The sequence below is a fragment of the Trachemys scripta genome, chromosome 2, assembly GCF_013100865.1.
Source record: "Trachemys scripta elegans isolate TJP31775 chromosome 2, CAS_Tse_1.0, whole genome shotgun sequence".
Lineage (NCBI taxonomy): Eukaryota > Metazoa > Chordata > Testudines > Emydidae > Trachemys > Trachemys scripta.
Genome location: NC_048299.1, coordinates 136,341,520 through 136,366,394, shown reverse-complemented (window position 1 = coordinate 136,366,394; position 24,875 = coordinate 136,341,520). Strand labels below are relative to the sequence as shown.

The 24,875-nt window shown below is 40.8% G+C and overlaps 1 protein-coding gene across 1 annotated transcript in view; it reads left to right on the top strand.

Moving 5' to 3' along the window:
- The window catches only part of CDH12 (cadherin 12), a gene marked incomplete in the record, with an annotated part of 562,961 nt that overhangs the window by 470,713 nt on the left and 67,373 nt on the right, over positions 1-24,875 (top strand). Inside the window, 1 exon segment of the mRNA XM_034761583.1 lies at positions 2,824-2,991. Coding sequence (XP_034617474.1) covers positions 2,824-2,991 — 168 coding nt within the window.

Here is a 24,875-nt window from a genome sequence, read left to right as displayed (position 1 = left end):
GGGGGGCGGGAAGTGGGTGGGGCAGGGGCGGGGCCAGGGCAGGACAGGGGCGGGGCTCCGCCCGTCCTCTTTTTTGCTTGCTGAAATATGGTAACCCTACTGCTCACATTAGTATTAACTCATGAACTTCCTTACAAGATCAGGTGCAGAGGTTCACATCCTCCATGTGGGCAGACCCCTGACTCTCCATTAATATCACTGGAGGGCAGTCCAGGTGCAAGGCCTATCTGCATAGAATTCATGATAGGAGCTTATACTTGTCAGTCTGTTGGCAACGTCAGGGACATTGTATGTCAGTTCACATTCAATATCTGTATTCCTTGCAAAAAAACCAACCAACCAACCCCCCCCCGCCCAAAAAACCCCCTATAAATATTATTCAATTCTGCGGTCCTCTTGGTTAACGCTAAAATATTTAAAATGGTAAAAGCTGGGAACATTCAGTGCAGTGCTGAATCCATGTAGATCTGTTCATTACAATAAGCCTTGATTTCAAAATTCTAATATTTTTTGTGAGGAGGAAGAAGAAATGCAATGGCTTCTTTCCCGTTAATCATTACTCCATATAATGATTTGTTCTAGCGAGATTCTTAAATGTGCTCTCTGAAACATCCTTATAAACACATGCCTTTTATAGAAAAGGTTGTTTTTCATTTTTATTTAGTCTTTTAATATAGAGTGCAAAGTGAAGGAAAAATATTGCCATTGGACTATTTTTGACATTTAAATTATTCTCATTGATTTTTATTGGAGACAGAAATCTCTTATGGGAAAAGCTACAGAATGCTTCCAACTTCCAGACAGGAAAAGCAGTGGGTGATTAGGCACTTCACTGCTAGAGTGACAGCCAATTGTTTATGTACTGTAATCTATTAGGAAGATTTTTAACAGATTTAAAACTAATCAATGTTATCTTAAAAAAATAATGTAAAAATCAAGGTGAACTGCACCTCTAGTTCGTGAAATATTTTCTGCTTGTTCCATGGAGTGCTGAACACCTCCATTTTATTTATTTATTTAACTATTATTATTTTGCTTTCTTCTATTAGTATAACAAGGGGAACAATTAATTTTCAAAGTTGTTTACTCCCTGGACTTGAGTATAAGAAATACATTGTAAAACATTTCAGGATGTAAAATCATGGACCGGGGAAGAGGTTCCAGTGGAAACCTGATAGTGTTGTTCCAATTTACAAAAGGACTTTTGCCACTAACAAAAAATTGAAAATACTTCCCTTTCCGTTTTCAGTCTCTCATGACTCCCATTTTTAATGATGCTAGTTGGGCTTTTTACTATTTTATTCACTTTTTAAATATGTATTTTCCGTTATTTTTATAATCCTGGAGCTTTAACCTCCAGGAGTTCTACCTTGAAAAGTGGAACCTTTTGAATAGCATTGAGTTTTTGAAAATAAAAGAATCACAACCCTTGTTTCAAGACTATGTACACATGTGCTTAATTGTTTCAGACATTAGTTATTATTTAGTGCCTTAACTGCCATGCTGAGGAAGAAGTCAGTACATTATTTTCAATAATTGTTACTATTATCATCAATGTTACAAATGAAAGAAAACTTCATTCTTATACAATCAATTTATTAGGAATTTTTGATCAGTTGAATCCAAGCCAAAGTTATTTTTAGACTCCTAACAAGCGTTATAAACTAATTGATTCCATTCTTACTGGTTGACACACGAGTTAATTGCCAAAGAAATAACAAGCATCCCAAGAGAGATGTTTTTTTCTTATCACTCTGTGTACATTGTAACAAAAGGGAAAAAGACAGATTTTAAAACCAACCAGTCTAATGTTCATAGATAATAATTTCTGAAATAATAATAATCCCTCTCCAACTGGCTTATTTTGTAACTACACAGGCTGTCTGCATTAAACTGCCTGCATCGAACCATTTCTGAGAGATATTGTTTAATTATATTGCATTATACAGTGTTGGCTTCTGACAAGGTAACATATCTTTTCCCATGAATTTGGTCACAGGATCCTACATTTTTAACATAACTGAAAGAACACTGTAGAAGGTGTCGTTAGATGCCAACTGTTCAAAATCACTCAAGATTAAAACACAGTTGATTAATGACTAATTGTGTGTTTGCAACTGCAGGTAGGATATTTACCATACCCTATTCAAAAAGCGCCTGAGCATTTTCAGTAATCGCTGTATCAGATGAACAGCGATACATTTTGTAACCAAACACTACTTTTTGTACAGAAGGGACGTTGTTTTGTCCAATGGAAGCTCACTACATTGGTGGTGATAGTGGATGTTTTGTTTCAAATGCAGGAGAGGCATAGAGACAGTCTGAGAAGTAGTGATGTCTACTCACCTCTTTCTACTTTTTTTTTGTCCATCCTTCACCCCTTCTTCTCCCACTCATGTCTCTGTGCTTTTATCCACATTGCCCTTTATGCCTTTTCCATTTTAATGTGTGAGACATTCACTCTCTTCTCATTCACATCCCTAGTCAAAATACACTTGTCAGTCTTAATCCACCCTCCAAAAGGTTGTTTATTTAAAGTGAGGCGGGGGAGACAGGCCCTGAAATACTACTGTGTAATCAAGCTTCCTTCTGGTCACCCATTGAAATCAATGTGAGTCTCTCTCTGGGAGCTGCTGACTGCTGGGCATTTTTAGAAATCTGCGCACTTCATTCAGGTGTCTAAATGGGAAATGCCAGTTGATGAACTCTTTGGGGAATCTGACCATCAGCATACATAGGAAAGAATATTATTCTGTAAACAAAACCTTTGCCAAGGCTTTGGTTTATATGTATTGTGTTTCTCTTTTCTTTTTTTCCTCCAAGGTGTAATAAGAACAGCTTTGCCAAACATGGACAGAGAGGTCAAAGAACAATATCAAGTCCTCATCCAAGCCAAGGATATGGGAGGACAGCTGGGAGGATTAGCTGGAACTACCACTGTAAACATAACTCTCACCGATGTCAATGACAACCCACCCAGGTTTCCCAAGAGTATGTTTTATTTTACATACACTAATTTCAAAAGGAGTGCCATTTATAACATCAATGTGAAGACACCCTTAAATAATTTCTTGGGTTGGAGGTCAGACAGAAGGGAACCCTAATGCATGATGGAAAAGTATGGAATGGATCTTTGCTAAGACAAGAACTGTTTTAAAGAACACAAGGTCCAATCTTGCAAGGTGCCAAACATCCAGTGGGAAATGAAGATATGCAGGATCTTGCAAGATCAGGCCCATAGCTAGTAGCAGTTATTTTTTTTTATAAAATCAGTTTGGGGCATATATTTTATCCAGGTAAAGCTGATATTACTCTTTAAATGACTCCTGATTATAAACGTATTACACTCGAGGGCGGGTCAGACTTTTCTGACCTTTTTATTAAAGGCATAAGGTGGCATTTCTCAAAGAAATAATATTTGGTAAAAGTACTACGAGTCAGAATAACTGTTGTCATAAGCAGGTGCAACTCTGTTGTGCCATCTGGGCCCATTGAGGTTAAGTCTGTACTGGAAAATATTCATGGAATCAGAATAGAGATCATGTACCAAAGATCTTTATATAAATTAGTTGAAATCAGGCTTTTCAGAAATGTGCTCATTTAAAAAAGATTGTTTGATAGGGCGGTGATTTTCAGAAGCACTAGGACGTGCAGATCTTTTTGAAATTATTGGAGTTGTCAGTGATCAGGAAGTCTGAAAATCGAGCCCTGGGTATTTATTCAAAACACTAAACTTTGCAAACATGTAGCAATTGTAAACTTCGGTAGTCATGCCAAACTATTAGAGTGGGATTCACAAACCTATTTAGGCACCCAACTCTTTCTGGTTTCAATGGGAGACAGGAATCTAATTACCTTGATGAATCCTGCCCTTAGTCACTAAATGACAGTCAACAAGACAAACTTCTATTATTAGATTAGAATATTTGAACAATTTAGTGATGGCACAGGAGTGTTGGTTTTGCCACTATTTATATGGTTCTATCTTGTTTTGATTACATTTCTACATGATGAGGAATCCATAACATACTGTAATTACATATAATTGGCTTTTTGGTGACATAGACTCCAGATCACACCTATGTCTTCATGAAACTGTTTTCTCTCAAACATTTGTTCTTCCCAACTTCGGGAATGGAATTCACTGCATTTCTGGAACGATCCCAGTTCACAAAGCCCTTCTTCCAGCAGATTTTCAGTACCTTTGACTCTGCTGCTATGGGCTTTAGTCACCCCCCCCCCCAATTACTTTATAATGTGACCATTTGACTTAATAGACTGAAACATTTCAAAGTACAAAGGAACAAAATATACTTTAAAAAAATAGAGATACCAGGAGATTACTTTTTACACTTCCAGGAAGACAGCTTTAAAGGTCTTATTTCATACGTATACTATAGTGATGACTTTTTAGTTCAGTCAAGGCTGGGTGCAGTGGTTAAAATATCAACAGATCCCATTTCTCCTCTCCTCTGCATACTGAGAGTTGTAAAGCTTTTCTCTCTTATTATATCAAATGTCAGAAGTCAATTAATAACAATAGCTCTTGATGAAACAGAAGGGAATAATATCTGAGGTGCACAATGAGTAATGGAAGTAACATGTATTTATTATGGCCAAAGGCTAAAATGTGAGAGAATGATATGGGGTATTCCTTCCCAATAAGGACTTGCATAATCAGGGGTAACCACATCACTGAAACAGTCTTTATTGGGTGTGTCACAGAAGAAACCGATTTAGTTTAAGGAAAAGTAATTACTGCTTTTTTCAGAACAGTAATAGCAAAAGCTCTGCTTAATGGGGACTCTCCTCCCATCGGCATAATAGCTATAGCCTCTCACAGAGGTGGATTAGCATCAGTGTGAGAATTTCTTCCACAGTCTACACCAGCGCTTAGGCCATTCTAACTACGTCGTTCAAAGGTGTGCATTTTTCACATCCCTGAGGGACGTAGTTATACCAGAGTAATTTTGTAGTGTGGACCTCTCCTCAATCTGGACACCCACTAGAGATGGATTCGTCACTCACAGAGGTGCGATTCTCAAAGTACTTAGGTGCATCACTCCTATTGAAATCAGTGAGTTAGACACCTAAGTACCTTTGTGAATCCCACCCTGGCTTGTTACAATTAATGTATTTCTAGTGCATATTTTTTGTTTGTTGTTAAGCCTCCATATTAGGCCCAGGCCTTCAAGGCCCTGAATGCCCTCATCTATTTCAATAAGAATTGATAAATATAGGGTGGGTGACATAGTATCTTTTATTGGACCAACTTCTGTTGGTGAAAGAGACAAGATTTCAAACTCTACAGAGCTCTTCAAGTCTGGGAAAGGTAATCAGAATGTCACAGCTAAATACAAGATGGAAGAGATTAGTAAACATAAGGAGTTAACAAGTTGCAAGAAACCATTCAAGATGAAGTGGGCAATTAACACCTTTGCTGTCATAGGTAGGACAAAGGAGGGTTAATGGATTACAGATTGTTGTAATGAGACACAAAACCAGTGTCTTTATGGAGTCCATGATCCATGGCAATTGAGGCATTTGGCATCTCAAAGTTGCTCAGGACCATGCAAAATTGGGTCCATTAATGGACAACTATTCTTGTTGCCAAAGATGCTGTACACCACACTATTCTATAGAGTGAGAAACTATTCATTATGATAGGGGAGGGGATAGCTCAGTGGTTTGAGCATTGGCCTCCTAAACGCAGGGTTATGAGTTCAATCTTTGAGGGGTCCATTTAGGGATCTGGGGCAAAAATCGGGGTTGGTCCTGGTTTGAGTAGGGGGTTAGACTAGATGACCTCCTGAGGTCCCTTCCAACCCTGTTCTTCTATGATACAGTAAGGTTTAGGCTTATTTTCTGAATTCAGTTAGGACTTTTTTCCCCCCCAACAAAAGCGAGACAGTGTATATTATTAATACTAGGAAGGAACTTTACACTGATAATGCGGCTCTATAGCCAAAATGCTTCTGAAATAAATGTAGTCAAACTTTACTAATTCTGGGTCACTGAGCATGAAAATGATGCATAAAATTGTTGATTGGCTCTAGTTTTCAAGATATGCTATTGGGTCAGTATATACACAACACTTGACTTGGGAATGGCGGAGGATAAGTGAGTTATAAAGGAAAGGGATCTCAATTTAAACCAGAAATGACTAAAATACATCTTTGACTGGATCTATGAATAAATCTGTGACTGGGTTTTGACAGTACTTGCTTTTTAGGCAAAACGATGACGCAATCTGAAGCTGGTATTGCGTCATACATGATATGAATTGCATCATGTTATTCCTAGAAGTCATGGATGATGCAATCATAACGCAACTTACATCACTCTACTGAACAAATTGCCCTAGAAATCATACAGTGTCATGTTCACTTATTTGTCAGTGTTTGATTTTGCAAGGGGACACATTTCTGTTTAGCCAAAGTGAACAGAGTACTGTACTGGTGTGAACAGTGCAGATAACTTCTGCTATGTTTGTGGTGAAGTGACTTTTGCATCACAAAAGCACAGTATACCCATTATGGTTAAGAATGCCTATCACTTTTATTTTGGCTGCAAAATTGGAGATCAGGACAAGAGGTGGGCCCCACACATATGCTGCAACACTTGTGCAACAAATCTTCGCCAGTGGTTGAACAGGAAAAGGAAATCTAGGCCTTTTGCAGTGCCAATGATTTGGAGAAAGCCAACAGATCATACCAGCAATTGTTACTTCTGCATGGTGCCTCTAGTTAGGAAAGGTGTGTCAAAGAAGAAAGTGGACTGTGCATTATCCAAACATTCCATCAGCTATACACCAAGTACCCCACTGAGAAGGGCTGCCGGATCCTGATGCACCAGAATCGGTCTCACTTGCGTCAGACAAGGAAGAGGAAGAGGAAGAAACTTCTGGTCCTGAACCATCAATGTCCCAGAACCCACATTTTCTCCCATCCTCCTCCTCTGAACCACACCTCATAACACAAGGTGAACTGAATGACCTTGTCAGGGATTTGCAACTACCCCAGAGTAAGGCAGAGCTGTTGGACTCCAGACTAGAGCAGTGGAATCTCCTGGCAGGTGATGTTAGGGTTTCCATGTTCCGTGACAGTCAAAAGGATCTTGTCCTATTCTTGTCCCATTCTTCTTCATGGAAGGTGATCATGTAGCCTGTAACAACAGTGATGGTATGATGGCAGCCCTCAACATCGTTCACGATCCAGATGAGTGGAGACTGTTCATTGATTCATTGAAGACGAGTCTTAAAGCTGTTTTACTGCATAATGGCAATGTTTTGCCATCAATTCCAGTTGGTCATGCCGTCCATATGAAGGAAACCTATGACAAACAACTTTTGAGGTGCATAAACTATGACCAACATCAGTGGCAGCTTTGTGGCGATTTGAAGGTTGTTGCTCTCTTGCTTGGTCTGCAGACTGGATACACAAAGTACTGCTGTTTTCTCTGCGAATGGGATAGTCATGCAAGAGATTCCCACTACATCAAGAAAGATTGGCCACTCCGACAGTCATTGGAGCCTGGGAGGAAAAAGTGTTCAGCATCCACCACTTGTTGAATCAAGGAAGATTTTGTTACCACCCTTACATATCAAGCTGGGTCTGATGAAGAACTTTGTCAAGGCGATTGACAAAACACAAGCAGCTTTCAGGTACCTCTGTGGAAAATTTCCAAGGTTAAGTGAAGCTAAGATAAAGGAAGGTGTCTTTGTTGGTCCTCAGATTGGTGAACTTCTTCGAGATGATGCATTTGACCATGCACCGAGTGGCAAGGAAAAGATGGCATGGAAAACCTTCCAGTTAGTGGCAATAAATTTTGTCGGAAACAACAAGGCAGACAACTGCAGGTTGTTGGTTGAAAACCTCCTCAAGGTATACAAAAGCCTTGGTTGCAACATGTCACTAAAGAGACATTTTTTTCCACCGAACTGCGGAGCAGTGAGCGACGAGCAATTTCACTAGGACATTGCAACAATGGAGAAATGCTATCAGGGCAAATGGAGCCCATCAATGCTTGCAGACTATTGCTGGACAGTGACAAGAGATGCTCCATTTAATGAATAAAAGAAACAAGCCAAGAAGTGCCGAGTAGACACTGAATAGGACTAAACTATGTACATAATAATTTTATTTATATAACCCTTTTGCTGATTTTTAAAGTGTTGTATAAACAGGACAGGTGAAATATTCACATGAAAAGACCTAGGTTTACAATTTATGATTAAAACTCTACTATCTACACAATATACATAGACATAAAATGTAAAAACTTAAATATCTCAGAAAGATTAGTCAGTTGTTTTGTCATATTTGACTTCAGCACATCAAAATACATAATAAATAGCACATTTTATCTCTGAAGCAGACGACTTCTCAAAAATTGTAGACCAGTGTAAATAATGGATTTTAAGCTTGCCAAAAAAATTTCAGGCACACACCACATTCATTTCACTGAGGCTCCTTAAAAGATCAAGATGGGTTTAGACAGATTCTAGAGATGAAAGATCATTGACTGTCTTGCAGAACATGGCATTTTTATTTAGGAAATACACCTTTGAAAGTATTCAACAGACAAGTTCCATCTTGTGTATTTTTATGTAATGAAGGTGGACCAGTGAGAAAACAGGAAAACCTTGAAGCATTATATGTCTGTGATTGAGCTGTTTGAGCTGCAGGTAACTCTTGACCCACATTTTGGAAAGCAAGATAACCTGCTTCCATGGACTTTCACATAACTGGAATGATGAATGGTTTTAAAGTTTACATTAGTAGGAATAGGTTTCCATAGGAGTTACACATGTCTATTATGACTAACTCTTCTGATCATGCTGCCATTCTAAATTACTGGGCATGATTTGTAGATAAAGACAGAGTACATTTGTAAACATGGAGACCATCCGCTCAGATCCAAAAGTCCTTTATATTACCAAAGAGGCGAGGGAGTGAAAATGTGTGCATCTTCAGTAGAATAATGCTGATGTCTGGAACAATTTAATCAAGAATGTGAGGTAATACATCCTCAGGATGAGACTTTGGATGGAGGAGACTGAGGGTCTTAAAAACACTTTTAAAATGTTACCGTTGCACAGCTGAGCCTCTGTAGCACTTCAACGTAGACACTACCTAAGTCAATGGGAGGGGTTCCCTCATCAGGAGGTAGGTAATCCACCTTCCTGAGATATGGTAGTTTAGGCCTGGACTACACTATGAGGTTAGGTCGAATTTAGCTGCATTAGGTCGATTTTATAAGGAATGCGTCTACACAACCAACCCCCTTCTGCTGACCTAAAGGGCTCTTAAAATCGACTGCTGTACTCCTCGGACGAGGCGAATATCGCTAACATCAACCTACTTGGATCAAATTTGAGGTACTGTAGATGCAGCGCTGTACAATTAGATGGTATTGGCCTCTGCGAGCTATCCCAGAGTGCTCCAATGTGACCGCTCTGGAGAGCGCTTTCAACTCTGATGCACTAGCCAGGCACACAGGAAAAGCATCAGGAACTTTTGAATTTCATTTCCTGTTTGGTCAGCATGGTGAACTTAGCAGAACAGATTGGGGGAACACCATGGATGGAACGGGAGACACTGGATCTGATTGCAGTATGGGGAGAAGAATCTGTGCAGGCAGAACTCCGATCCAGCATAAGAAATGCTGATATATATGCTAAAATTGCACAGGGCATGATGGAGAGAGGCTACACCAGGGACACACAGCAGTGCCACATGAAAATTAAGGAGCTCAGAAAAGCCTACCAAAAGACAAAGGAGGCAAATGGTCACTCTGGGTCAGAGCCCCAGACATGCCACTTCTATGATCAGCTTCTTGCCTTTTTAGAGGGGGACCCTACCACTACCCAACTCTGTCCGTGGACACCTGCAAGGTGGCAGCCTCACGCAACACGGAGGAGGATTTTGTGGTGAAGAAGAGGAGGAGAATGTGCAGCAGGCAAGTAGAGAATCCGTTCTCCCCAGCAGCCAGGACCTTTTCCTCACTCTGGAGCCAATACCCTCCCAGGGCGAATTGTTCCCGGACACTGAAGGCAGAGAAGGCACCTCAGGTGAGTGCACATTTGTAACTACACTACAGGGGTTAAAAGCAATTGTGTTTAATGTTTGATTTGCCCTGAACAATTGGGATGCATTGGCGGCCAGTACAGCTACAGAAAAGTCTGTTAACGTGTCTGAAGATGAAGCGGGAATCCTCCAGGGACATCTCCATGAAGCTCCCCTGGAGCTCTTTGCAGAAGGTTTCTGGAGAGGACTGCCTTATTTCGTCCTCCATGGTAGGACACTTTACCACTCCAAGCCAGTAGAAAGTAGTCTGGAATCATTGCAGCACAAGGCATGGCAGCAAATGGTCCTGGGTTTTAGTTGCATTCATGCAACATTCAGTCTTTATCTTTCTGTGTCAGCCTCAGGAGAGTGATATCATTCATGGTCACCTGGTTGAAACAGGGGAATTTTTGTAAGGAAACAGTAATCCCCTTTGTTTGGTGATCCCTGGCATATTAGACCCCAGTTATGCTGGGCTGTTTGCATTTGGCTAAAAGGGATCATCCTGGAGAATAGCCATGTGGTGGGCAAGTGTGTGTGCTTCACTTTCACCCCAAAACCACAGCCCCTCCTTTTAAATGACAAACCCAACCGGCATTGGTTGCTATGGGGAAGGAGGGAGCTGCAGTTTTAAACCATTCCCTCCACATTATGAACGTAGAAGAAGCCAACCCTGCATACCCTTTGACTTACCATGGCTGCCTGGAAACAGAGAGAGAGAGAGAGAGAGAGATATGTCACCATACTGGCAGGCAATCTATGGAAAGGGCAAAATATGACCTGGTACATAAAACACATGTGCTGGCTGCTGTGAATTGCTTGATTCACTGTGAAAGAGTCTCCCTTTTGTTCTCAGAAGTGTATCTTCTTAAATTCTACTCTCCCTTTCCCCTGCCACCCCCTGCAGCTGCAAATGTTTCTATGCTCCCCGTATCAACTCCGTCCCTCAGGTTATCACAGATTGGAAGGCAAAAAAAAAAAAAAAAAAAAAAAAAAAAACACCCACTCGCAATGACATGTTTTCAGAGCTCATGCAGTTCACCCGCACTGATTGGGCACAGCTGAATGCATGGAGGTATTTGGTGGCAGAGGCCAGGAAAGCATACAGCGAGCATGATCGGAACATGCAGAAGGAGACGCCAAGGCTAACGAAGGACCAAACGGACATGCTGAGGCATCTGGTGGAGCTGCAGGAAAGGCAACTAGAATACAGAACCCTGCTGCATCCATTGTGTAACTGCCTGCCCTCCTCACCAAGTTCCGTATCCTCCTCACCCAAATGCCCAAGAATGGGGCAGGGGAGAGGCTCCAGGCACCCAGCCACTCAACTCCAGGGGATGGCCCAAGCAACAGAAGACTGTCAAAGACAAACCCACACAGCTATCACACCATAGGCTGGTCAGTCATGAAACTGTTTTTCAAAGCCTCTGATACACAGCGCACCTTGGTGTGCTTGTCTAATTGCCCTGCTGTCTGGCTGTTCAAAATTGGCTGCCAGGCAGTTTGCTTCAACCTCCCACCCCACCATAAACGTTTCCCTCCTTACTCTCAGATATTATGGAGCACACAGCAAGGAGCAATAACAATGGGAATATTGCTTTCGCTGAGATCTAACCTACTCAGCAAACAGCACCAGCACCCTTTTAAATGTCCCAAGGCACATTCTACCACCATTCTGCACTTGCTCAGCCTATAGTTGAACTGCTCTCCAGCCTGCCTGTGTACAGTTTCATGAGCCCTGGGAGCAAGGGGTAGGCTGAGTCCCCAAGAATATCTATTGGCATTTCAACATCCCCAACAGTAATTTTCTGGTCTGGGAAGAAAGTACCTTCTTGCAGCTTTTCAAACAGCCCAGATTTCCGAAAGATGCGAACATCATGCACCTTTCCCGACTGTCCCACATTGATGTTGATGAAATGGCCCTTGTGATTCACCAGTGCTTGCAACACCATTGAGAAGTAACCCTTGCGGTTGATGTGCTGTTTGGCAAGATGGTCTGATGCCAAAATAGGCGGAACACATATCCCTATCACCCCACCACAGTTAGGGAACCCCATTGCAGCAAAGCCATCCACTATGACCTGCACATTTCCTAGAGTCACTACCTTTGTTAGCAGAAGGTTATTGATTGCCTTGGCTACTTGGTTCACAGCAGCCCCAACGATAGATTTGCCCACTCTGAATTGATTCCCGACTGACTGGTAGCAGTCAGGCATTGCAAGTTTTCACAGGGCTATCGCCACTCGCTTCTCAACTGTCAGGACAGGTCTCATCTTGGTATTCCTGCACTTCAGGGAAAGCAACTCACAAATTTCCATGAAAGTGGCCTTATGCATGCAAAAGTTTTGCAGCCACTGTGAATCATCCCATACCGGCAACACAATGCGGTCCCACCAGTCTGTGCTTGTTTGCCGGGCCCAGAATTGGTGTTCCACTGTATCAACATGCCCCAATGCCACCATGATATCCCAATTGCCACATCCCGTGCTTTCAGGAACGTCTGTCCATGTCTTTCTCACAATCTTCCTCATGCTGACAGCTCCTAGCTAGGCTCTGCACATACTGCAGGATAACGCGAGGTGTTTACAATGCTCACAAAAGCAGTGTTCTGCTGAGCAGGCTCCATGCTTGCCATGCTATGGTGTCTGCATGGATAACCCAGGAAAAAAGGCGCAAAACGATTGTTTGCCATTGCTTTCACGGGGGAGGAGAGACTGACAACATGCACCCAAAACCACTCGCAACAATGTTTTTGCCCCATCACACATTAGGAGCTTAACCCAGAATTCCAATGGACAGAGAGGACTGTGGGATAGCTACCCCCAGTGCATCACTCCCTGAGTCAACGGTAGCCACGGTATTGAGGACGCACTCCGCCGACCTAATGCACTTAGTGGGGACGTGCATGATTGACTGTATAAAATTGGTTGCTGTATAAAGATAGACTTCTATAAAATCAACCTAATTTCATAGTGTAGACATGCCCTAGTCAATGGAGATTAAGGTTGTCTTAACTATAGCACTCAAGGGTGAGTATTTTTCACACCCCTGAGAGAAGTAGTTATGTTGACCTAATTTTTTAGTATAGACTGGGCCTGCATTAAAGCAATTCACGTTCAGGTGTGTTTCAGCTAATGGGTCTTCTCTCTCTCAGCTAGTAAGGCATACTGAGAACTGTTTAAGTAAAAAAGACAATTCAGAACATTATTTCTCGAAGCTAATGTGCTAACCCTTAACATGTTGGTGTTAGACTATTCTGAGCTAGGTTCTAGGATGGTTGTGGCTGACTTCCAATTGTTAAAATAAGCTTCAGAAGTTGATGGGATGCATTTGCTTCAACATTTAAATGACAATAGCTGTATAATTAGCTGGTATAAATTATACATTATGGAATCAAACCAATTAAGTGAAGTGGTTAATTCATAATTTGCAATGTTATTGTGCTTTAGCTGCCCTGCCTCTTTCTTCTGCTCAATGATGACAGAGTGAATGTGAAAGCAATTTAGAGAAATAAAATATATATAGAACAATAAATGCTCATAGAAACAAGCTGGTTCAAGGAAACACTTGTTTATATTATTTTAATAAGAAATATCCTTTTAGAAGATAACATCCCCCACCCCATACAGAAAAAGAATCATTCAATAATTTTAAAGTATGTTGTTTTCATTCCAATGCTAGCAAACATGAGACTACCATAAAATGTCTCTTGGAAGTCCGATTAATTATTTCTTTAAATCCTGACACCCTCTTAATTCACTTTTTCCTGAAAAAAAAAAAACCCTATTCAGATAAAGAGTTTTGTCACATAACTCGCAAATCAATAAAGAACATGTGACTGAGCATGCTCTTGGGTGCTTTAGCTGTGAAACTGTTTGCATAATAGTAGGATGTGAAGCTGTTTGCATAATAGTAAAATGACTTGAGTGGTGGATGTTTAAAGAAATATTAAAGTGACAGAGCTTTTCACCTTTTGATCACCAAAAATCATCTCAATATTGATTGGTGGCTGTGTTTGGAATGTGTTGAAGCACTTACTAGGGGCCAGGAGCCCATATCCCAAAGGGCTCACTCTTGCGCACCTTACTCATTCCACAATCACTGCTAGTGAAACCCTACAAATCTACTTCCATAAGGAGGGATGGCAAAAGCCCACTGGCACATTTAACTTTTCTAATGTTGAGAGGCAAAGGATAGAATGGAAACTGAACTGTTCATCTCCTCCTCTCCATCACATCTGTGAAATAAGTGGAGTTACTTGAATTTAAACCAGAGTAATTATAAACCAAATTTGGTTCTAGATTTTTGAAGTTAGCTAGCATCTAAGTTTATATCCTCCTGTAAATAATTCACTGTGATCCTGATCCCAAACCTGTTGAAGGCAGTGGGAGCCTTCTCACAGATTAGGCACTATAACATACGGTTTTGTCTAGAAAAAAAGACGTATGTTGTTCTCCACAAATATCCAATTATAATGGCTTCTTTTAAAATACAGATTGTCCCACAAGGAAGCCTCACTCCTCTACCCCCTACCTTCTGTATAAATCAGTCAATCATTGGCTGCTTTAGTGATTCCAAAATAACCTTTTTGTTGAGGTGTGTCTCAGCATGATTCCCAAGCAAGTTCTGACAGGCAGTGCTGTGGGGTTACACTCCCATGACCAAAATTAGATGCAATGCCTACTGCCCCTCACATCAATAGTACAATGTTTACCAAGGAAGTTGAATAGAATCTATTAAAAATGGGATAAGTTAAATCTAATTGGAGCTGTCACGGTATCACTACTGAACATTATATTGCTGAAGTCAACATGCATATTACAATGTGTAGCACTTCTACTAAAGATACCGTCAATATTGTATAGAGATTGAATGTATTGTAATATAATATAATGACATTTAACATTCCTGTGGTGGGAGGAACACCTCAACAGCCCAACACTGTGACATTTAAAGGGGAACCATGCAAAAATGAGGAGGTTAGTGAAACAGACATTAAAAGGTAGAGTGACTAGAGTGAAATCCCTGCAAGCTGCGTGGACAATTTTCAAAGACACCATAATTAGAGGCCCAACTTAAATGTACCCCCAAATTTAAAAACACAGTAAAAGAACTAAAAGCTGCCATGGCTTAAGAATCGTGTAAAAGCAGCAGTGAGAGGAAAAAAAGGCATCTTTTAAAAAGTGGAAGTCAAATCCTAGTGAGGTAAATAGAAAGGAGCATAAACACTGCCAAATTAAGTCTAAAAATGTAATAAGAAATGCCAAAAAGGCGTTTGAAGAACAGCTAGCCACAAACTCAAAAAGGTAATAACAAAATGTTTTTTTAAGTATAGCAGAAGCAGGAAGCCCGCTAAACAACCAGTGGGGCCCATGGATGATCAAGATACAAAAAGAGCAATTAAAGACGATAAAGTCATTGCGGAGAAACTAAATGAATTCTTTGCTTCAGTCTTCACGGCTGAGGATGTTAGGGAGATTCCCAAACCTGTGCCCTCCTTTGTAGGTGAAAAATCTGATGAATTGTCACAGATTGAAGTGTCACTAGAGGATGTTTTGGAATTAATTGATAAACTTAACAGTAACAAGTCACTGGGACCAGATGGCGTTCACCCAAGAGTTCTGAAAGAACTCAAATGTGAAATGCGGAACTATTAACTATGGTTTGTAACCTGTCCTTTAAATCAGCTTCTGTACCCAATGACTGGAAGATAGCTAATGTAATGTTAATATTTAAAAAGGGCTCTAGAGGTGATCCCAGCAATTACAGACCAGTAAGTCTAATGTTGGTACTGAGCAAATTAGTTGAAACAATAGTAAAGAATAAAATTGTCAGACACACAGAAGAACGTAACTTGTTGGGCAAAAGTCAACATGGTTTCTGTAAAGGGAAATCATGTCTTACTAAATCTATAGAGTTCTTTGAAGGGGTCAACAAACATGTGGACAAGGGGGAATCCAGTGGACATGGTGTACTTAGATTTCCAGAAAGTCTTTGACAAGGTGCCTCACAAAAGGCTCTTACATAAATTAGGTTGTCATGGGATAAGAGGGAAGATCCTTTCATGGATTGAGAACTTGTTAAAAGACAGGGAACAAAGGGTAGGAATAAACGGTAGATTTTCAGAATGGAGAGGGGAAACTAGTGGTGTTCCCCAAGGGTCAGTCCTAGGACCAATCCTATTCAACTTATTCATAAATGATCTGAAGAAAGGGGTAAACTGAGGTGGCAAAGTTTGCAGATGATACTAAACTGCTCAAGATAGTTAAGACCAAAGCAGACTGTGAAGAACTTCAAAAAGATCTCCCAAAACTAAGTGATTGGGCAACAAAATGGCAAATGAAATTTAATGTGGATAAATGAAAAGTAATGCACATAGGAAAAAATAACCCCAACTATATATACACACACAATATGATGGGGGCTAATTTAGCTACAACTAATCAGGAAAGAGATCTTGGAGTCATCGCAGATAGTTCTCTGAATTCGTCCACGCAGTGTGCAGCACCAGTCAAAAAAGCAAACAGGATGTTAGGAATCATTAAAAAAGGGATAGAGAATAAGATGGAGAATATCTTATTGCCCTTATATAAATCCATGGTATGCCCACATCATGAATACTGCATACGGATGTGGTCTCCTCATCTCGAAAAAGATATACTGGCATTAGAAAAAGTTCAGAAAAGGGTAACTATGATGATTAGAGGTTTGGAATGGGTCCCATATCAGAAGAGATTAAAGAGGCTGGGACTTTCAAGCTTGGAAAAGAGGAGACTAAGTGGGGATATGATAGAGGTGTATAAAATCATGAGTGGTGTGGAGAAAGTGAATAAGGAAAAGTTATTTACTTGTTCCCATAATATAAGAACTAGGGCCCACCAAATGAAATGAATGGACAGCAGGTTTAAAACAAATAAAGGAAGTTCTTCTTTACACAGTGCACAGTCAACTTGTGGAACTCCTTGCCTGAGGAGGTTGTGAAGGCTAGGACTAACAGGGTTTAAAAGAGAACTAGTTAAATTCATGGAGGTTAAGTCCATGAATGGCTATTAGCAAGGATGGGTAAGGAATGGTGTCCCTAGCTTCTGTTCGTCAGGGGGTGGAGATGGATTAGAGGGGAGAGATCACTTGATCATTACCTGTTAAGGTTCACTCCCTCTGGGGCACCTGGCATTGGCCACTGTCGGTAGACAGGATACTGGGTTCGATGGACTTTTGGTATGGCCGTTCTTATGAGGCGTATATGTATTCTTCACAACATATTCCAGTTGCCTATTCTCTTTGTATAGAAAGGAAACACATTTGTCTTAAAGCCTGTCAAATGATAATAGACTAGGATTTACAAACAATATTGCCTGTTTCTAATAATGGTCATTGTTTTTTTATGGATTCAATTATCTTTGGAAAGCATGGTGCCTCATAAAAATCACATGCAAGATTTAGCTATGAGTTCAGAAGAAGACAGGGGTTTTGTTTCAGCCATTTCAACAAAACAAATGATGCAGGTTCCCTTCATATAGTTTTGCAGCTCTCATTCCAATTTGGAATTTTCGGTCCTGACGTTGAGGGGCCATGGTGCATGCCACTCCACAAAGTATAGCAATGAGTTTTCTGTTCTACAGTTTTAGATCAGGGGGGTCAAGAAACATTCTTGAATTGGAGGTCTATTGTCATTTTCCAAAGGTTGCTGATGAGGCTGATGGGCCAGCAAGCCAATATAGAAGAGCCTTAGATGAAGGCAGTGTGTCAGTCATCTGCCTCCAAAGACTTCAGGAGAATAGAACAAAGGACATCTTCCCCATATCCCACTGAAGATACTTTGACTCAAAGTATCATCCTGAAGCTAGATACTGGAAGAAAAGGTTGGGGGAGAGGGGCTGGCCAAAAACATTTCGAAGACTGAATAAGGAAACCATGCAGGGGTCATACAGTTTCACCCTCTATTACCAAAAATTCAGATGGCCTTAATGTAATGGCTATGGCTATGTGCCTATGTCCAGATTCCACTCACTGTTCACTCTACCAACACAATTGTGGTAAAATCAAGAGGTGTTTGGAGGAATGGATAAATATTCACAAATCAATACTTTATAGGGTTACAATATTCCCACATGAGCCATGGAGCAGAATTGTAGGACAATTTTCTTGTATGCGTCCTAATTTTGCCACCCCTAAGCCACATTTATTCTGGGCTACTAACATCCCTCATCACTCTCAGATTCTATCCCTCTCTTTCCTCCTCAGTATTTCCTGCAACATATGCCCTGGTCTCTCACCTCTAGCCTCAAAAACAAACAAACAAAAACCCACACATTGACCACACCTGCCTCTCATGCTACTGATGTACTCTCTGCCTCCCTTAATGCCCTTCTCTCTCAAAATGCTGAGAAAATAAATTTCATTTACCTTTGATTCTGACCAGATCCTCCATTGGCTTCCCCCATTTCACACATTAAATTCAAGCTTCTTGTCCTTATCTTCCAAGCCCTGTACAACTCCACCTCTTGTCAACTCTTCTTCTCTTATTACCCTGCCCCTCCCTTACCTTCTCTGTTCCATTATCAATTACTTCAGCTTCAGGCTCCTGTTTGTCAGCTATTCACACAGACACCTTCATGCATTCTTTCATGCTGCTCCTTGGGCACTGAATGATCTCCCTGAACTGTTCTGTAGGGCCACTAGTCTCTCCAGGCTTACCTCTGCTGTGAGGCTTCTAAGAAATGACCCAGTTCGTAATGGGGGTAAAGGCAGATGGCAACAGTTGACACTTATCTTACACAGAGTATTTTTAATTATCAAGGGAGAACATTGCAAATGTCTGTGTAGATTAGAGCTAGTCAAAATTTGAAATGATTTTCTCTCAAAACCAAAAAAACATTTGTAATATTTTCTCAACATTATCAAAACTATTTACCTATTTTTGTGATCACTTTTAGCAACATGGTTATGGAAGTTTCAGTTACCTTAAAATCTAGTTCAGTAAATAAAATAAGCTGCAATTTTTAAAAACAAAAATGGGTCCATTTTGAACCCTGTAAAATGGAAACAGCTTTTGATATTTCAAAGTTCTTTAAGTTATTTTTTCCATTTTTCCAACAGCTTCACTGTCTCTAAAATGTTTATAGATGATTCTATTTCTCCTTTCCTCCCTTTTGGCCCTGATCCTGCAAACACACACATGCTTAACTTTATGTTCAGCTAGACTACTCACAGTGGTAAAATTAAGCACCTAATATCTATCAAAGTTTGCAGGACGAGAGCTTTAGTTTTTAAACTCATTGCAGAGGGACTATGTCTTACTACATATTTGTGCAACACCTAAGCACAGCTCCAACCCTGCCTGAAACCTTTGGGCTGAGCATTGTATGAAGTTATGCAATAATTATTATATGGCACTTACTGATTTTAATGTGTATTACAGACTAACAAATTAGCATTCCCAGCACAACTTGGGATAGGTAACAACAGTATTATAGTTCCTCCCCACCCCCATGTGTAAAATGAGACTAACTGAGACACAGCTCAGTTATGTGATTTTTCCCCAAGACTGTACAGCATGTCCAGTCAGTAGCAACATTGAGACTAGAACCTTGGTCTCCTGCCTCAGTACTGTGGCAAGTAAACCAGGCCACATTGTCCATCAGTCAAATGCAGCACTATGATTTCACAGTTATGGATGTACCTACTTGTTTAAAAAAACAACATTTAAAAAATCCTCTAATCCAGGCTATATAAATAAATAAAAGTAGCTAAATCTCTATTCAGTTTTTCATTTAACGTTAAGCTAATTCTTTTTAATAGAATACCCACCCTATCATAGCAGAACTTCTCATAAGCTTCCACTGAGAGCAGCTTAGTTCTTCAATGGCTGATTCAGTCTTCGCAGAAGACTCCTAAGGCTTAGATAGCTGACTATCAAACACAAACAACTATCAACATTGTATGTTCCTGATCATGAAGAATCTGGAAGAATGAAAAGTTCTATTTAAACTGAAGAATGCAAGGATACCTTTAAAACTTAAACTGAAAAAAAAAAAATGTGAGGAATACTTTCAGAAATCTGGAGAGAGACAAACATTCAGGTAATACATCATCTCAAAATGTTTAACATTTACTGCTTTTTTTGTCTGCCATATTCTTATTGAGTTGATTTTATTTTTAGGTCTCACAAAAATACGTAAGTCAGATGAAGCTTTCTGAAAGGCTCTTCAGAATATTGACTGAATGAAATAAAAGCCTCTGTTACAGTACTCAAACAAGATAGATTGAGCCATCAACAACATCAAAGAAGGTAAACAAAAAAATGAATGTTCCTCGGCATTATGCAATGAATAACTATAGTATTTAGATAATTTGTCAATAGATAAAATATAGTACTGTGGTACAGTACACATTGTATTCCCAGAACATAAATGACAATTATTTACCAAATAGTGGTTAGAAGATAGATATTACCGTATTTTCCGGCGTATAAGACGACTGGGCGTATAAGACGACCCCCAACTTTTCCAGTTAAAATATAGAGTTTGGGATATACTCGCCGTATAAGACTACCCCTCTTCCAACGCACACCAAAAAAAAATTAAAAAAACATCAGATTTGATTTCAATATGATAATTTTAATTCAAATGCTTATGACATGCAGGTACTTAGCAGGAAAACTGTCACTTATAAACATAAGGCTGTTTGTCATCAAACATGTAAACATAAAACAGTGCAAGTGGATTAAACTTTTCCTAATTCACTCTAAAGCTGAAAGGAAGGATAAGACAATAAGCCCATGGGAGCTGCCATGCTATTTGTTTTCTAAGCTGTCAACCAAACTGGAACTGATGATGATAGGAGGAAGATAACAAACAAGAGAGAGAGAGCAAGTGCCGGGCAAGTCCCTGGCGAGTTAGCAACGCCCATCATAACTGCAAGCTACGGTATTTTTACAGGTTTTGCTGGCGTGACAGTTTCCCTTTAAAAGCCTTCAAAATCCTCCTGTTCGTCATCTGATATCCTAAGTACATCAATGACATCTTGTGATACATTTGTAAGGCAGTCATCGTATGGATCGAATTCCGTATCAGATGGTGTGGTCTCAGCTTCGGCTTCCTCTTCATCTTGCCACAAGTAGTCATCCTCCATACCATCTAATGAATTTGATATGCCACACTTCTTGAAAGACTTGATTACTGTTTCTGCATCAATATCATTCCAGGCTTTTATGACAAACTTGCACAAAACATCCAACTGTGGAGCACGCATGTTTCCTCCTTTTGTGAATAACTTTTCGCCGCTAACCATCCATTCATTCCACTGTTCTTGAATGCGATCTTTAAATGGCTTGTTTAGGCACACATCCAGTGGCTGTACCAACAATGTCAATCCTGCAGGAATAACTGCCGCATCTGTGTTTAGTCTTGCAAGCATTTCTTGGTGCTGGGAGTTAAATGAGCCCTGAACATATCCCACACCAATAGACTACATTTTTGAATAAGTCCACCTGGTCGCCTGCTCCATACATTATCAAGCCATAGCTTTACCCCTTCTTCATCCATCCAGCCTTTTTCATTCACATGTACAAAACAACCAACAGGGAACTTGAATTTCGGCATTGTTTTTCTTTTAAAAATGATCATTGGTCTCAGTTTGGCGCCATCAGCTGTGCATCCTAGTACCACTGTAAAACTGGACTTCTCATGTCCTGTTTTAATTAAAATTGTTTTTTCACCTTTTTGATGGACAGTTTTATTTCCAACCATATCAAAATTCATTGGAGTTTCATCCATATTTCCAATACTACTTAACGCATAGCCATGTTTAGTGCGCTGTTGTATTACGTATCGATGGAAACTATTTACTTTGCTATCAAGATCTGCAGGTAATTTTGGGGCAATTTTCATCTTTTGCCTCAGTACCATATTATGCCTTCCCATGAATCTAGTACACCAGGATACAGTGGCCTTAAATCTGTTGCTGTGATCTGGGTTAGATTTGGCCCACTGAAGTGCAAACAAATGTATTTTATTTCGTGTCACTACATAACCGTTTTGGCGATGCTCATTCACCATGTCTGCTACATGTTTTTCGAGTTCTGGCCAATGTGGAGTGCCTCTTCTTAATGCACACTTACCCCTTGGCATACTCTTTAATGCTTTTTCATTTGCTTTCCAGTCCCGAACCATCTTTTCTGTTACTCCATATTGTCTTGCAGCAGCGCAGTTATTATGTTCCATGGCAAAGTTTACAACTTTAAGTTTGAAACTGGCTTCATATTTTTTTCTTCTTGCTGGTGGAGCCATGATGGGGTTTTGACTGTTGGACATTTGTATACTGTACTGTATGTACTGGTGCTATACTGTATGAACAGGTACAGATACTGGTGCTGTACTGTATGTGGTACCCAGTATACAACAACCAGCCAATCACGGCAAGCGATGTACCTTACCGGCGATTGGCTGGTTGTTGTATACAAAGCCTGCTTGGATTGGTCAGCTCTCCCTGCCTGCCCAGCCCTCCCTGTCTCCAAGACTATCAGAGCGGTAGCACAAACACGCCTCTTTCACCCGTCTGGCCCGCCCTTGTATTCTATTACCTCCTTCTCTGCCTCTCAGATCTCACACATGCGCGCCTGCGCCGCTTCACTGCAGTCCTCAGGAGCGAGATCTGAGAGGCAGAGAAGGAGGTACGGTAATAGGATACAAGGGCGGGCCAGACGGGTGAAAGAGGCGTGTTTTTCTGGGCACAGCGCCGCTCTCTTTTTTCCATACCCCGGGCGTCCCGGACACCTGCAGCTTGCTCCGCTCTTCACTTACACCTTCCCGGTGAGGCGCCCCCTCACCTCGTCATCGGGCGGGGATGCGGCCGCGGCCGTTTTTGAGCTCCCCCCACCATATGCGGCGACCGTAGATTCTCCAGTCCGGCTCGGAAGTTTCAGCACCCGCCCTATAAGACGACACCCGGCGTATAAGACGACCCCCGACTTTTGAGAGGATTTTCCTGGGTTAAAAAGTAGTCTTATACGCCAGAAAATACAGTATTTGTATCTTGTAAAGATGGTGTTATTAGTCTATTCTTATTCAGTTAATGAAATACTGTTATTTTTCCCTACCTTCAGCTTTAAGTGCTGGCTGGCCATTAACAGCAGAACGTGTAGGTTTATTTTGAAATGTTTTATCATTGCAGGAGACTGTCTTCATTAATAATCATACCTTATATCAGTTGTTTTCTGGATAAAGGTATATACAAAAGTGCTTCATAGAAATTTAGCAACCTCTGGGTGGAAACATAGCAGTCATTATACCCAGCTTGCTTTCTGTGAGGAGTATGAAGAAATTATTCTGGGGTATTTAGGGAGATGGAATGAAAATTACCCAACTTAGACACATGTCATAAACCAAAGTGAATTCCCTAGCCGCTGGGATATTGGCTATGCTTTGAAGCAGGAACAATAGAAACTTGAACCCAGGTCTCCTACATACCAGTTGACTGCCCAAGCCACTGAGCTGTTCTAGGGTGCTTCTTAGTACTTCCCCTAGCTTGATCTGACCTGAGAAATGTTCTTCAAAACTGATACATTTACTCAAAACGTTCTGGGTGCTGACAAAATGGCATTTCTCAGTGGAAAAAGGCGTAATGCAAGTTTTGGTTTTTTTCCCCCAACCAGTTCTACTGATCACTTTTGAAAATCTGGCCACTTATTTGTCTACATGAGAACTAAGCAGTTATGGAAATCTGGCTTCAAATATATTGTGTCAGGCCACCTCTCAAAGAAAGGCATAGGAGAAGACCAGAGGGCAGAAAAACACTGCAAGTGATCCCTTCAGTGTTTTCTATTGAGTTCTCTGCAGATTCTTATTTGTTTTTTGAGTGATTGCACATGTCTATTCCACTGTAGGTATGTGCCTGAGGAGTACACAGTTGTCAGAGAACTTTTTCCCCTCAGCAGTATCTTTTGGGATGGCTCAAGTGCCTTCTGCCACTGCACATCTTCCCTGAATCCTCAGTTCCTTCTTTCCACCCATGACTGTTGTTGGAGCGCTTCCCATCTTGATACTGAAAGTTTTTCCCTCACTCTGCATATAGATCATATGTTCTCTCAGTAGCTAGTTAGGTATCAAGTATAGTGAATGTTAGATTTCAGATTTTGGACCAAATTTTAATCTTGGTACTGGGACTGGAGCTATGCCTCACTCTGGGGCTTCAGTCCTGCCAATTGTTTGCCAGCTGCTGTCAGTCAGGAACTCACAACTCAGCTGCCTAGAATGTTTGGGGAAGTACCACATCAGTGACAAGTGTCACAACTGTAAAGGATTTAAGCCTTGCTGTGAGATTTAAGTGTCTCCTTATGGAGGCAGCACTCCGCCCTCCACCAGAGCCATCGGGTTCAGAGCATACTCCCTTTGGCACTTCATTGTATGGCTCCAATACTGAAGAAAAGACATCGATCTTCCAAAGAGTCAGTCCCCCATTTAGCAAGATCATTGGTACCAAAGCCATCTAGCGGTAAAGACTCTGGGAGAGACTCCTGAGGAGAAATGTTCACCAGACTTGACTCCGGAACCTGTGCCAGGGCATTGAGGCCGACACCTGAAGTTCCTATGCAAAGACATCAAACTCAAAACCCAATTCTGGGTACTGACAACAATGGATGCATATGCAGCTGCTGGAGAACTACTCAACTGTTTGATACCAGTGTCTTCATGGGAGCAGGAAGGGTTTCAGCCAATACCAGTGACTGTTTCCTACACTAGCTCCTCTGAGCATATGGTATCAATACCCTCTACACTTCTGATATCAAATAGGCTGATAAAATCCAGA